Source organism: Mustela lutreola, chromosome 3 (genome assembly GCF_030435805.1).
Source record: "Mustela lutreola isolate mMusLut2 chromosome 3, mMusLut2.pri, whole genome shotgun sequence".
Taxonomy (NCBI): domain Eukaryota; kingdom Metazoa; phylum Chordata; class Mammalia; order Carnivora; family Mustelidae; genus Mustela; species Mustela lutreola.
In genome coordinates, this window is record NC_081292.1 from 149,097,778 (window position 1) to 149,113,465 (window position 15,688).

Below are 15,688 nucleotides of genomic sequence, written 5' to 3' on the forward strand. Positions count from 1 at the left end.
TTGCCGGGGGGAGGGGGTTTGGGAGAAGGGGTTGGGATTATGGACATTGGGGAGGGTATGTGATTTGGTGAGTGCTGTGAAGTGTGTAAACCTGGTGATTCACAGACCTGTACCCCTGGGGATAAAAATATATGTTTATAAAAAATAAAAAATTTAAAATAAATAAATAAATAAATAAATAAAATCTTAAAAAAAAAAAAAAAAAAAACCTGTATTCAAATTAAAAATGAGTTCCGGCTCTAAGTGTGGAGTTTTAGTTCATGACCCCCTTCCTGTGCTTTCTTCTTTCTCCTTTCTACCGTCCCCCCTGTCTTTTGCTCCTATGATTTCAAAGTCGCTCCTTCCCCCAGGCTCCCTTCACTTCCACTGCATGAGGGCGCACACGCCCGATTTTAAACGACACCAACTTACTGCCCCCATCCCTTGCCTGCTATGTTTAAGCAAAATTAGATGACATTTTCCATACTGGCCAACCCCCTCTTCTTGGCTTATTATAAAATGAACCTTTTGCCTGACATGGCCAGATTGACACCCCCTTGGTCTCATGAAGCCTAGTAGTTCATCCACGTTGGTTTTCCTTCCATTTGTTTGGGTCCCTGGTCCACGGTGCATGTATGTGTCCTGCAGGGCTGGGACAGCAGTGCCCATTTATGACTCTGCTTGGTGGACCCATGCATTTAGGTTCTGGCTCTCCCCTTCCCCCTCCTCACTCCAGGAGACTACAAGCTTCTTGAGGGAAAGGGATGTTGATGTCACCATACCCAAGAATTAGAGTGACTGGGCTCCATCAGCAGAGTGTTTGGTTTCACCAAGTGTCATGGGACTGAACTCGTCACTCAGGTGATAATAGGTGGAATTCACGGCAATCCAAGGGCCCTCCTAAGACATTTGCTAATTGCTACTAATTCAGCTGTATGCAGACCAGAGTGCAGGCACCCAGAAAGAACTGGCTCTGCTTGCCTCCTTATCCAGGCACAGGGACTTTCCTCTGCCACAAAGGAGAAGGCACACTCCAGCCCTGTCTCCTGGTTTCAGTAAAAAGTAGGGGCAGAGGGCAGAGCCAGAATCTATAGCTGCTTTCTGACCCATTAATCCCTTTTCTATTAATTCACTTTAAGCAACTGCTTAACCGATGAGATCTATCCTCTTTTTTGGCCTGCCTGAGTGGCTATCTTTATAAAAAAAAAAAAGGCAAGTTTCCTCATAACTTAGAGCATAAATCATATAGATGAATGGGGACTTGAAGATCTTCTAATCCAAAGGTTGGTAAACTCTTTCTTCCTTTTTCCTTTTGTTTTGTTTTGTTTTGTTTTGTTTTGGATAAAGGGCTAGAAAAGAAATATTTTAGTCTTTGTTGGCCCTACAGTGTCCCTGGCAACCACTCATTGCTGCTGTAACATCACGACAGCAGTCACAGATGACACCAAAACAGACAAACAAAGAGACGCAAAATGACTGGGCTTCGCTAAAATGTTATTTACAGGGACAGGTGGCAGGCCAGATTTGTCCTGTGAACCACAGTTTGCCAACTGCCGATCCAGCCCAGCCCTTTCATTTCTGAGATAAGGAAACTGAGCCCAGAAAGCTCACCTGACTTGCCAATTTCACACAGCTGGCAGGAAGCAGAGCCAGGAGTAGAATTCTATTTTCTTAAGTCCCAGTCCTGTCATTTTCGCATCCGTGTGTGCCACCTCTAACCTGTCGTCATTTCGTACCCCATAGATGGATCAGAAAACACAAATGCCCATGTCAGAGATGGGACGATCTCCCTGAGTGCTTGTAAAAACCCACAACAAGCTGGTACCATACATGAATCCAAGAGGATGTGATTCTCACGGACTAAGCTACAGCTAGGGCTGCCTCTCCCACAGATCGTGCATGGATCAGTCAGCGTACTATGTACATCCAGAAATGTCCCTGACTTAATATCTCTCTCTTCATGAACCGTAGGTCTTGTCTTGCTGCAAAGCTTCTTCCTGTATGGGAGAAATTTCTTTCTCTGCCGCATGGTGGGGGAGGGGAGGGAGAGTGTGTATGAGGTCTCCTCTTTGGAGTCCTTGAAACCCAGATCCTTACCTGACACTTAATGCCTGCCAGGCTGCAGGTACACGTTTCTGGATCACAAAACACTCGGCAGTCACAGCCACAGTCCTCTCTCGACAGGCGGATGGCGCGCAGCTCATGCTTTTCTTCCACATCAATCTTTTTCACCCCCGAGGCCCGCAGCAGTGCTCTCCTTTTCTTCGTCGGCAGGGGTTGTAGAAAGAAGTACTCGTCTACCTCCGTGTTGTCTAAATCAATATCGTCATCCGAAATGTCATCCACGGTAAGAGTGCTCGCTTCTTCAGATTCCACTGTGCCGTTCTTGGTCATCTAGAAACACGAAGCAGCAAACGGACTTAGCATCAGCAGGGTCTTGAATCCCTACTTTGACGCTTAAAACTATTATAAAACATCATGTCCCATAATCCGGAGTGTTTGTGGGTCTTATTATTTCCATTTATTTTTCTCTTTGGAGAAGTCACAGGAAAGAAAAAGGAAGGCATCAAAATGATAGGCTTTTACATGCACTGGTAGCTGAAGACTTAATTGGAACTCCTAACCCCCTAATGTACAGAGTTAGAGTTTTTAGCCAGGGCGATGTGAAAAGGCCAAAGGTGACACATGCCCATCAGTGAAAGCTATCTTTAGACTCAGTTCGTGATGGGCAGCTCTGATGGTGGAATAAATGTGTCCTTGTTCAGAGGTGACGGTATCTTAGCAGAAGCCACTGCCGTGTAAATCAGCAAACATGTCCTTGAAATAACCACTTTGTCTTTTGGGACGCGGGCAAAACCATGAACTAGGAAATAACATCGTGCTGCACTGTGCTGTTGGGACTACAAACATGGTTACCCTACAGAACATTCCAAGAAAGAGGGCTGGATATGAAGTAATCAGTCAGGTCAGTGTGCTGTCAGAAAGACGGGGAACAGAGAGCAGCGCCGGCAGGCTCTCACCAACTGGCAGCCAAACAATAAACCCAGCCCTCAGAGGACTTCACCTGAACCTGTGCCCCAAGCAATAGCATCTGCGTCATAGCTCCTGTGGACAGCTACGTCTCATCTACTTATGAGTATGTGCATCTATTTATATTTCTTTCTAAATTAATTTCATCCATCAGTAAACCCTGAGTCAGCAGCTCACTTCTTACTGTTATACCAGCACATATTACGTTTCCTTCATAAAAAAGCACTGAGAGGCGTTTTCTCTGAGTATGAGCGAGGAACCCATCCTGAGAAGCAGCACAGGAATAAATGTAGAACCTCCGTAAGGGCTTGCTCTAAATATAGATGCCGTTTTGATTCTTTAATTTGTAAAGTGTTACTTCATAAACTTCATTAATTGTAATTTTTACCAGGTCATTTAAAAAAAACCTATTTATTTGATAGAGAGCCGGGTGGGGGGAAGGTGGGGGGGTGGAGGCAAAGGGAGAAGACTCCTCACTGAACAGGGAGCCCAATGTGGGGCTCGATCCCAGGACCCAGAGATACGAGAGTAGGAAGTGTACATTAAAATGTATTACAGAGGGCCTCTGAACTACATTTTCAAGAGCCACTAAATTATATTTTTTAAATAATTCAGAACCTTAAGTCTGTGTTCTTGCAACAATGGGCCTTCCCCTTTATGGGGTTTTGCTTCTCAGTGGGATCTGCAATGCATTTCCTTTGTTTGCATTTCTTTGTGTTGTATTGGCTAACCTGTTTCCACATTTCTGTGATGTCCACTACTAGGATGTTACTTTGATTGGCTGCTGTTATCATTTTTGTTAATTCTCATTTGCTCATAGAAGCATAAGCATATCTGTGAAGATCTGATTTCCTAGGAAATTCAGGTGTGTAATTACGTAGCACATACTCAATCCTCTGTGATAGGTAAAGCTGCATTAACAAATAGGAAGCGTTACCTTTCCCACCTTGTCAACTTTGTGGCATTTAGATTTGTTTTCATTAATTCTTGGCCTGTCTATGTGAGCTGTGTCAAGGTCTGACTCCATAGCTCACACAGAACAGCCAGAACTTGGAAGGAATGGTTCATTTTTAATATTTCTTTCCTACTTAATTTCCGTGTTCTATATATTTATGCTTCCTCGAGCAACCGGTGACATCACAAAACAAAGAAAAACCCTCTATTTTATATCAACGGGGCTTGATTTTTAAAAAAGTAAATAAATAAAAGGCTACTCACATATTAGTGAAAATTGTTAGGGGAATATGAATTAACAATTGGCATCTAAAAACTTAAAAAAAAAAAGCTACCTTAAATAAATTAGAGATGAAGCTTATTCCAAATATAAGTGCTCTTAGAAATACAATCTGCGCCTCTTATTCCCACATATTTAAATTATGATAAACAATTTCATTTCAAGATAAAAATTCAATTAAGAATCTAAAAACTCTTCACGCAGAGCTCCATACTGTTTTCATTCTTGTTTTAGGAACCCGCTGGGGGGCCTCATCTAGATTGCAAAATCTCACATTAACACTGAGGTGATCTGGCAAGGTTTCCTCCTCACCTCCCCCCTAACATTTTTGCCATCTTTTTACAAGTTTTATTTATTTATTTTATTTGAGGAAGAGTGCAAGCAGGGGGAGGGGCAGAGGGAGAGAGAGAATCCCAAGCAGACTCCCTGCTGAGGGCCGTGCCCCATGTGGGGCTCGATCTCAGGGCGCTGAGATCATGACCTGAGCCGAAATCAAGACTCAGATGCTTAAGCCACCTAGGCATCCCTCATCTCTGCCATTTCTTTCTTTCTTTCTTTCTTTCTTTTTTTTTTTTTTTTTTAAAGATTTTGTTTATTTATTTGACAGACAGAGATCACAAGTAGGCAGAGAGGCAGGCAGAGAGCGAGAGAGAGGAGGACGCAGGCTCCCTACTAAGCAGAGAGCCCGATGCGGGGCTCGATCCCAGGACCCTGGGATCATGACCTGAGCTGAAGGCAGAGCCCCCCAAGAGCCCCATTTCTGCCGTTTCTAATGAAGACTGGAAATATCTGTGTTCAGCCTAGTCAGTTGCCTTTTCTCCCTTTCCTCACAGTTTCTGGTGTGGAGGCCATTGAGAGAGATTCTTAACCTCGCCAGTCCCTCCTGCAGTCTGTGCCCATTTGTTCCTTTAAAACCCAGGCCAAACCTACTAACTTTAAATGCTACTTAAAATCAGTGCATTACATAGATTATTTTCAAAAACATCTTATATTAGGGCAATAGGGAAAAAAGTCAGTGAGCACAAATCACATCCATCATGCTCTCAAGATCTGGCCCAAAGAAGCCAGAAAGACTTCAAGATCACCTCACCTACTTCTCCTGACTTCTTTACTCTACTACCCATCTTCACAAGAAATTCATTTTGTACATTTCTTTCTCTTCTCCCCAAATTTATTGAAACATAATTGACATATGACATTGTGTAAGCTTAAGATGTATGTGTCGATTTAATACACTTATATACTGTGGAATGATCCCCACTGTCGCATTAGCTGTTCTTGCCATTGTGATGGCACCATTTCAGATGCACTCTCTTGACCACCTTCAAGTGTGTAACACAGTATTGTAAGCCACAATCACCATGCTGTTCATGAGCTCTCCAGAACGTATTCATTTTATAACTGTAAGTTTATAGCCTTTGACCAACATCTTCCCATTTCCCTTACTTTCCAGCTCCTGGCAACCACGATTCTACTCTCTATTTCTAGGAGTTCTGCTTTTTTAGGTTCCACATATCAGTGTTATTAGACTGCATTTGTCTTTCTCTGTCTGAGTTACTTCTCTTAGCACAATGCCTTCAAGGTCCATCTGTTTGTCGCGAATGGCAGGGTATCTCCTGGCTGATGAGACTCCATAAGATCCATGTATAACATTTATCTCTCTGTCAACATGAGTGCTACCTTTAAATGTCTTTTCTCGATCTCAAATAGATTCATTGAATTTTCAGGCTTTAGTTCATCAGATGGTCCTTCCTTATTTTATACAGCAATGAGGTCCACATTAATTGTGTGACCTCTCCAAAACATGCTTTAGTACTTAATTCCCTGACCCCTATTTAATATGCTTTTCCCTGTACTTCTAGGTTCCAAGTTTCTGATGGTAGACAAGGCAGTGGTAGAACTTGTACATAAAATTAAACACAATATATCCAAAAACCTATCCTTTTTATAAAAAAAAAATGCATACAGATTAACGAGCACATTCAAAGGAATGCTCTTTTTTGAGATAGATATCTTAGAAGACAGTCTGGGATGTGGACCACTTCCATTTCAGTAACTCTTTTCCCAAAGTAATGTTGGGAACAAGAGCTTAAAAAACAAAAAAACAAAAACAAAAACAAAAAACAAAACAAACCTTGCCAAAATGTGGTTTAATTACACTGTGGTTAACTACCAAATAATGCTGGTCCTCAAACCTGCTTTTGTTTCTGTGTGCATGTGTGTGTACAAGGCGAGAGAGAGAGAGCTTGAGCTGAGGAAGAAAGGGAGGTGGGAGAGAGATGGGCTGAGAGCAACGATATTAATAAGAGCAGTTTTTGACTCTGCGTGCCTGGTGTTGCTCTAAGCACTTTACCTGCATGAACTCATTGAGCATCACAAAAATCTCATTAGGTAAACATTATTGTACTTACTTAGCTGATGAGGAAACTGAGGCACAGGGTGCTAAATAACTGTCCAAGGTCACAAGAAAAAGGGTGGGCAGCAAGTCACAAACTTAGATATTTGACTCCACAGCTTGAGCTCTTAATTGCCACGGTATTACATATATACACTTACATAAAATATACACTATATATACACTTATATATATATACTTTTATATATTAAAGTATATTGAATAGTCTTTGTGCTTACTTAGTGTGTAAGCATTAGCTATGTCAGAGCACAAGATGCAGGTGTTGATCTCAATGGGTTGGAGGAAAGAGATGAGTAATCTAGTAATTTTAATCCAGTTCATAGGGATTTTCTAGCTGCGAATGAACACAGGGCACCTAGTGAGGGGTTGCCGGTGGGGTGAGAAGGGAAAACTTCCACATCTAAGTTTAACTCTGAAGATGGAGTCGTAGTGAGATGACCAACTGGAGGAAAAGCCATTCCACACTCAGCAAGAATATAGTTCAAAGGCCTGAGATGGAACAAGCATGGTGTTTTTAATGGCCTACGAATTAGTCAGATGACGGGATTTACACAGGACCACTTCCTGTCTTGGTCCATAAGCAAAGAACAAAAAGTAAATAAATTATAGGCCTCTAGAGAGTAGCTCCTCTGTTCCCCTGCTTTAGTCACTTTAGAGATGATAAGAATGACCTAACTCATGATTTGATTTTTGATCTTTAGATGATCTTTATCATCTAAAGATCTTTTGATCTTTATCCTACATGTGTGTGCATTTATTTATATATATTAGAAGGATATCAAGGTCAAAGACTCTAGAGTATGTGTGTGTGTGTATGTGTGTGTGTGTACTTGCTTTGTTCCAGAATGATAATTAAGATAAAACTTGGTTCTTGAGTCACTATATAAACTTGCCCAGACTCATTCTATAATTATAAGGACTATAACTTTCTTTACATAGAATTTGAATATCTTAATTTTGTAAATTTATTTGATTTGTACCAAAAAGTATGAACAAATATCTCATAAGCCCAATAGAGTAAAACCTTTGCCCAGCTAAATACACCTGAAGGTTGGGATACATTACTGTCAGGAGGAGTGGAACGATTCTCAGACTGCTTTAGGTCAAGTACAAAGCAAGAGGGGCTCAAATTTGAAAGTCAGCATTCACTCCCCTGCCACCCCCCCTCTTTTTTTTCCCATGTCATGTAGAGATGAATTCCATAAATTCCAATGAAATGAAATTTTGAATGAATTAATTACTTGAAAGACCTATTTCATTGCAAAGCGATTAGGAAGAGGGAAACACTACTGAAAATGTGGATTGACTAAAATGCTAAAAACAAGAAAAAAAAAAAACCCAAAATAAAACCACTCCCTTTCAGCAGCTAAAAGGTATTCTTAGTAATAAAGTCTCCTGGTTATTAAAGAGTTATTAGCACATGTAAAGATGATAGTGGAAAGAAATAAGAATGTGAAAATAATTCAATTCCACAAACACAGATTACTGCCTATTACAGTGATGATAATGATGTTGAGAATGACCCAAGCTACCATATACTGAAAACCAGTAACTAGGCTCTATGCTTTATATAAATTATCTCATCCAATTTATACAAGAATCTTATTAAAAATTTTTTTAATAGTTGAGAAAATGGGAGCCTTGAGAAGATAATTTGCCAAAGTCTCACTAATGCTTGTACTGAGAATCAAACTCAGGTCTATTTGACCTCAGAGCTAAAGCCAGGCTCTTGAGAGCAGCTTAGAGTAAGAATTCTTAGGGGAACAGGAGAATTCTATACAGAAGGAAAAAAAGGATATGGTTGCAGCCACACTCCAAGCACTGATCCCAGTGCTATGTTGTAGCAGACAGAAGAGCAGTATAAGCGTCCTTAGACTTAGCTCATTCAGAAATGAAAAATATGATTCAGACACAGAGGAGTAGAGCTCAGAACAGAAGACAAGAGGAAGCTAGCTGAAGATTAATGACATTTCTCTGGGCACCCATTTTGTGAGCATGTGATGGAGGACTTTCTAATGGACATGGCAGCAGAAGAAGCTGGTCCAAGTGATAGCTACTATTGTTGAACTTTCGCAGCCAACTTCCAACTCATGTTCCCTGGCCTGCAATTAATTAGCACAGTATGCTGTCTAATTTTGTAATAATATACTATTTTTGGTGATTAGCTTCACGTATATCCCCCAACATAATGTGCATGCATTGAGAACAGAGACTAAGTCTGATACTGTGTCCCCAGCCCTTTGTGGGTTTTTTTTTTTTAAGATTTTATTTATTTGACAGAGATCACAAGCAGGCAGAGAGGCAGGCAGAGAGAGAGGAGGAAGCAGGCTCCCCATGTTGCAGAGAGCCCAATGCGGGACTCGATCTCAGGACCCTGAGAACATGACCTGAGCCGAAGGCAGAGTCTTAACCCACTGAGCCACCCAGGCGCCCTCCCCAGCCCTTTGTTAACCACAGTCCGACAGTAATTGATTAACACATATTTTTGAACAAATGAGTGAGTGAATGAATGCATGCTTAATCACCATATTGCTGCCATTGTACCTAGTGTCAGAATTTACAGATCTGTGACAGTTCTGGCATCTAAAGGGCTTCCAGCCTGGTGGACAGATAACCGTGTGATAAATGTGGTATAGTGTGGGAAGAGCAACGAAATATGTATGTAAGTTATAGAAGCAGCAGGGAGGAGGAAATGATAGACAAGTGAAATGGAAGGCTAGAGACAAAGACAAGAAGAAGAGTTATTTCGTTCCTCTTCTGATTCCACAGGCTCTCTCAAGGAGAAAACCTTCAAACCAGAAACGGGAGAAAAGATATATTAGTAAGGATTTAACATATAAAAAAGAGGTAGGAGACAGTGAGATAGTTCTCAGCTGTTTTCTATAAGAATCCCCAGGTCCAGGCCATTCGTGCTGTCGAGCAATGAAAAAGCTTGAAGCTATGGTTGGTCAGTCTAATAGGTATGAAGTCCTATGGGGAAAGGAATCAAAAGCTGATCAAAATGGGAGTGAATAGGACACCTGGGTGGCTTAGTCGGGTGGACGTCTGCCTTCAGCTCAGGTCATGATTCCAGAGTCCTGCAATCAGGCCCCATGTTAGGCTCCTTGCTCAGCGGGAAGCCTGCTTCTCCCTCTCCCACTCCCCCTGCTTGTGTTCCCTCTCTCACTCTCTGTCAAATAAATAAATAAAATCTTTTAAAAAAGTTTTAAAAAATGGGAGTGAATTGTTTAAAAAGAAAAACTAATTCTAGGTAATACTCTAGAATTATTTAAACAGATCGCCTCTGTATATTTGAAGAAAGAGAGCAGTGACTACTGGAGTTATGTCTGAGTTATGTCTGAGTGACTACTGGAGTTATGTATGAGTTCCCTGGAGTTATGTCCACAACCTGGGAGGGGGTAATGTAACACATTCCTATATACTGGAAAGGTCCCATCTGGAGTACAGTGTCCATTTGTCAAATTAAGCTCCACGCAGAACCTCAAACTATACAATAGACAAAAGCAGGAATAAGGTATAGAGCCCTGACATCATGGAACATACCTAGAAAACCACTGATCTAATCCTGTGATTCTCAGACAAAAGTTTTCATGCTCTTTACATAAAAGGGGAGAATGCAAACTGATTAATAAGTATGGTTGGATACTTGAATGTTTAGATATTTGAAGAATTGAAAATGTCTCTAATAACAGGGAATAACAGGAATGATCAGTTCTTTCTCACCACTGGGGAGACTGGGAAGCAGGGTGTGGCACATACGCCAACAAGTCTCATCAGAGGTCATGGTGGGATGATGAAGGGGAGAGTCCTCTTTTCCTCTTCAGGATCACTGCTCTGAGAGGATACCCCAAATTTGACCCTGTCTTGTTAACTACAGTTTTTAATCTTGGATGAAGACTAAAGGATGGGCCTATCATATCTGAGGATGACAAGATCAGGTTTATTCAAATTAAAGAACAGATTTTATTGATCACTCTCTGTGTGTCCTGTCCAGCACTAAACAGGATTCTTGCCTGGAGATGTATAAAGATTTAAGATGTGTGATGATGCTGACCCGATTTACCTGGACTTTGTTTGTTTGCTTGCTTTTATCTTTTTTTTTAAGATTTTATTTATTTATTTGACAGAGAGATTATAAGTAAGCAGAGAGGCAGGCAGACAGAGAGGGAAGCAGGCTCCCTGCCAAGCAGAAAGCCCAACACGGGGCTCCATTCCAGGACTCTGGGATCATGACCTGAGCCGAAGGCAGAGGCTTAATCCACTGAGCCACCCAGGTACCCCTGCTTGCTTGCTTTTTGTTGTTGCTCTTTTACCTACTTTTACTTAGTTAATATGAACACACAAAATGATCAAGTTCCAAAAAGCTACTGTATCTTTAGTGTATACTCAGGGATAGAGCATCCACAACCTGGGAGGCAATAATGTAACACATTCCTATATACTGGAAAGGTCCCATCTGGAGTACAATGTCCAGATCAAATACCACATTTTGAGGTAGACATCAATAAATGCCACTATATCCAGAGGAATGTAACAGGAGTGAAAAATGTCAGAAAACCATGCCTTAGGAGGATTAATGGGAAGAACTGAGAATGTCTAATCCTACAGAAAAAAACATATGGAGCCCACATAACCCACTTGTCAAATATTGGCATAGCCATCACCATTGTTTTCAAACACTTGGGAGTTTGGAGAACAGGGGCAGGTTTTATTCTGTGTGCCTAGAGGGCAGAATTAGGGTTGAAAGTTAGGAATAGATGGCAACATTCTGGTCAATGTAAAGAAGAAATTTCTAACAATTAGAGCTGGCTAAATAGAATTGGCTCTCTCAAAAAGCAATGTGCTCTGGGTCATCAAGGATGTGCAGTAAATGGCTTTGTATGGGACATGGTTTTGTGCTATGAGTTGGATAGACAATCTAGTCACTAATTCTCTGGCAAAATAAAGAAAAATATTCATATTATTTTGCTATTCTGTCAAATCTTATAGTATCACTCTCTGTTCATTAGTTGTTAATTGCAGATGGCAAATTGGAACTGATTTAATTATACCCTCCAAGAACCAGGCAGATTTGCTTGTTTTGTCAACCTGTAAGAATTTTAACAACCTGAATTTATAATGTGTCTGTGGCTTGTGTACCACCACCAAAGTCACCAGAAAGGATGATAATATCAACATATAAGACATATAAACTATCATATATTCTGTTATCTTCCCTCTGGTTTAGACCAGCACTGCTTCTTTTATTGGTGGTTGTTAAGCCAAATGAATCCAACAATGTGCCGGTAAATATTTAACAATGGTGTCTCTGAAAAAAAAAGGGGGGGGGCTTCTAATCTGTTGTGTTTGTCAAGTTCCATGATGTAAATAGTTTCATCATGGCTGATTTCAAGCTACCATTGAGAAGATACATGCACAATATACCTTAGTGAGCAACTTTTATGAGTTGATGCACTCTCTAGTTTAATCAGGAGAATTAGTTCAATCAACTTCTCTGAAACCAGAGGATCAAAGTATATTGCATAGGAAGAATGTAAATGTTTGGTTATACATGTTTAATTGCTCCATTACAATTAAAATACCAGCAGTATTTTGAAAGAACATATTCTTAATTGTATTGCATTTGCCCTAGGGCTAAAGCACGGTCTCTTAGTCTCCATCACTACAGTTAGGTGTCTTTTTTCTATGCTTGTCAAAATGGGTTGTGCAGATGTCATGACAAGTATTTGGCAAATATCAAAATTTTTCATTTGGCTTTGGAGCAGGACTCCATTTAGGGATACTTTCCAGAAGCACTTGCACTCACCATGTTTTTGAGCAATCTCTCCAGAGTCTAACAGAAAAGTTCTGTAGGGATAAATGGGGTTAAAAAAATACCATGACCCCTAGACTCTGACCCATCTAATAAAGAACTATAGTGTGACAAAATAGTTAAAAGACACATTCCCAAAGTTTGGAAACTATAGATTTGAGATAACAGCCTGTGTCAACCATCTCACAAACCCTCAATCCTTTATATCTTCTAGAGCATTTGGGATAGTGACCTAGAGGTTAGTAAATCACACGACTGTTGAAGGGATATAAGGAACAGGGCAGGAGGTGAGGGTAGAGACTTACGTCCCATGGGTGAGTCACTAAGTGAATAAAGCATGACCATAAACATAAGACTTCAGGTGAAGAAAATTTAGATAGAGATTTTTTAAAAGGTTGATCATTAAAGGAAGAGTTACCACTTGGCAACTCTTGTTTTATGAGGACAGAGAGCAAACAACCAAGCATCACTCAAGAAACACATTCATGACTGAAAAATTGGGAAAACTATATAACTCTGGGAAGTAATTGTAAATGGTGCCAGAGTGGAGACAGACCCTTGATCTCAGAAAGAATAAAAAGAACAATCAAGGTTGAAAAAACGTTGAGATGGAGAGCCCGTCAAAGCTGTGAAAGCTAAATTAAATTTCCTAGAACAAGGTAGTAGAAGCCAGTGAGATATAACCCAGAGGCAACTGAAATGCCAAGGTTCTTTTGAACATAAATGGCTGCCTAATGCGTTTTACAGATATATGTGAAATGGGAATAAAGCCTAATGTAATTGTTCAACAATGTGGTGCAGATGATGAAATCTAAGCACTTAATTTGGAAAAGAGTATAGTATTAAGATGACTGCCTTGATTACTGTGAAGAGTATGACATGTTTGAATGGGCTTGACAGGGAAAACGGACTATTCTCTGTAATTCAGAAATCTAAAGCTAGCTATTTCTTCTAGGAACAAGCATTTTATTCATTTAGCTTTCTCTATTGATTGTTTTTTTTTTTTTTTTTTGACAAAGTTTGGAACACCAAATCCACCAACAAAAAGGACGCCTGAACCCCCAAATCGAATTAAACTTCTTCTACACATCTAATTGTATGTACTACTTTCCAATGTGTCTAACTCATAATTTGATTAAGAGGCAGATTACTCAATAAGAAGCAATTTTACAATAAGAAACTAAATTCCTATTCTACAATAAGAAACTAAATTCCTATTCTTTTTTGTTTCCAAAATATTTATCATAACGGAACATCAGGAAGAGGGTAGTGTATGTTTCTGTTTACTAATCTTTCACTAGGAAGGCCCCATCAGAAAGGGTGCCATTGCATAAGCAAGTTCTCTATTTGGAACCTAGAGAAACACCATGGAATGACTTGGAGCTGCAAGTGGAAAGAGAAATTTCTAGGAAAAAGGAAACTACTAGGTTCCATGGCCAATGAGTTTCCTGTGGTGTTGTATATGATATCCATGGGGAGGGCTTTTGAAAGTGTCTTGACAGATGCTACCTTCTCTCTTCTTACTCAATAGATAGTTCACTACCACTCACAGAGGACCTCCTCCAGTCAAAGCCAAAATGAAGTTTGTAACACTCCTTGTTTTCCTCTTTTGACTCCTTTCTGTGCCAGTGACCCTCCTCTGGCCCCAATCAAAATAATGGAATCAATCTAACTACATTTATTTTATTACTTACTCCAGAGATATTAATATTTCAAGATAAATGTTACATTAAAAGTGAAATTTCAAGTATCTGAGTGATTATTTTTGGATAGCTAATGTTTTTGGATAGCTAATTTCAGATTTTTGGATAGCTAAACCTTAGACAAGTATAGCCAATGATATTTTAAAAATCATAAAAGTTAATATACTAGAGGAATTATAATTAAAATATACAACTGTTTCTTCATTCAGTCTTCTCAGATTTTTTTTTTTTAGCAAACTGGTCCACATTGCTATGATTCTTTAATTAGGTTCGTGTGACATATTTCTGAGTTTCTAAATATTTCCAGTACAGAGAGGCTAAGATCAGATCACCTTAGAATCCCATTATGTTTTTGCTTGGTATTCATTTGAAAGGAGCAATGATATCCAAATGTCTTCTGTTTATATCTTCACCAAAAGGGAAAGTTGCATGTTGTCACTTATCAGTGACAAACCAAGCCATGACACCCACTCGAATGACTGCCTCTCCAACTTCCAACACGAAGCACAATAAAAAAAAAAAAAAAAAAAAAAAAGGATGAATCAATAGGAGAATGCTTTTTTTTTCTGCTTCTTCTTTTCTTTTTCAGCTTATTAAAGAAAATGCACAAAAGTAGCTGAATAAAAATTACAGTATCAGAATATATGTCTGCCTCCTATAGAAGGTTCCTGTAGGTGTGTGGCTGTTCCTAACGTTCATCACATGTATAATGTGCCTCAAAGTTCACCACAATAAATCTTCTGGCTCTCAGATATAATTATAGTCTCCCAGCTGTTAAAAACCACTGCACACAGTACCAAACTCCAGAAAGGTACGACTCCCTATAGGTACAGAGATTGTCCTTCCCAATGCCTAGGAGGGATAATCAATTAATTTTAGAATAGGAAGTAAAAGGATAATAGAATCAGTTTTCTATGGAATGAGTCAGTGTTTAACATCACTGTGCTGCTTTTTCTTTAGCACACATGGTCTCATAATTTACCTATCCCACTGGGTCTTTGTTAAGATTAAATTGAATAAAGTTTACAGAATGCCTGGCAAATAAAAATCACTTAATGAATGACAGCCTTTACTATTGTTTTGCCAATATTGAGTTTGAAGCATGACTCTGTTCTTGGAGTGGGCATAGAATTGTTTTACAGTGGGTTAGAAAGGCAGAGGGTGGATTTCAGAAGCAAATCTAAGAATTATTATTAAATCAAGCGATAGGCAAAGCAATCATGAAACACAACAATAATAATGGATTACTACCAAAAAAAATCTTAGGAGACTTCCAACGAAATTTGCCAAAAATATCACCAAAGGAAATATGAGACATGTTCTAGGCTAGGTTGTTCCCAGCTTAATTTAAGCAACTGCCTTCTTACATAGTTGGGGAAAAGGCAGATAGATAAATTGCAAAATACATAAAAACAAGGTACTTTAAAACACACAGCACACCTCCGCTGCCTGACTTTGTACTGGGAACTGAAGTTACAGGTAACACAAGCTTATTGGTGCTTTACCTATTTAAT

The 15,688-nt window shown here is 39.7% G+C and overlaps 1 protein-coding gene across 1 annotated transcript in view; it reads right to left on the bottom strand.

Moving 5' to 3' along the window:
• Positions 1 to 15,688, bottom strand: part of CSRNP3 (cysteine and serine rich nuclear protein 3) — a 208,750-nt gene that overhangs the window by 16,089 nt on the left and 176,973 nt on the right. The window contains exon 9 of the mRNA XM_059167137.1: positions 2,077 to 2,373. Coding sequence (XP_059023120.1) covers positions 2,077 to 2,373 — 297 coding nt within the window. The remainder of the gene's footprint in view (positions 1 to 2,076; positions 2,374 to 15,688) is intronic.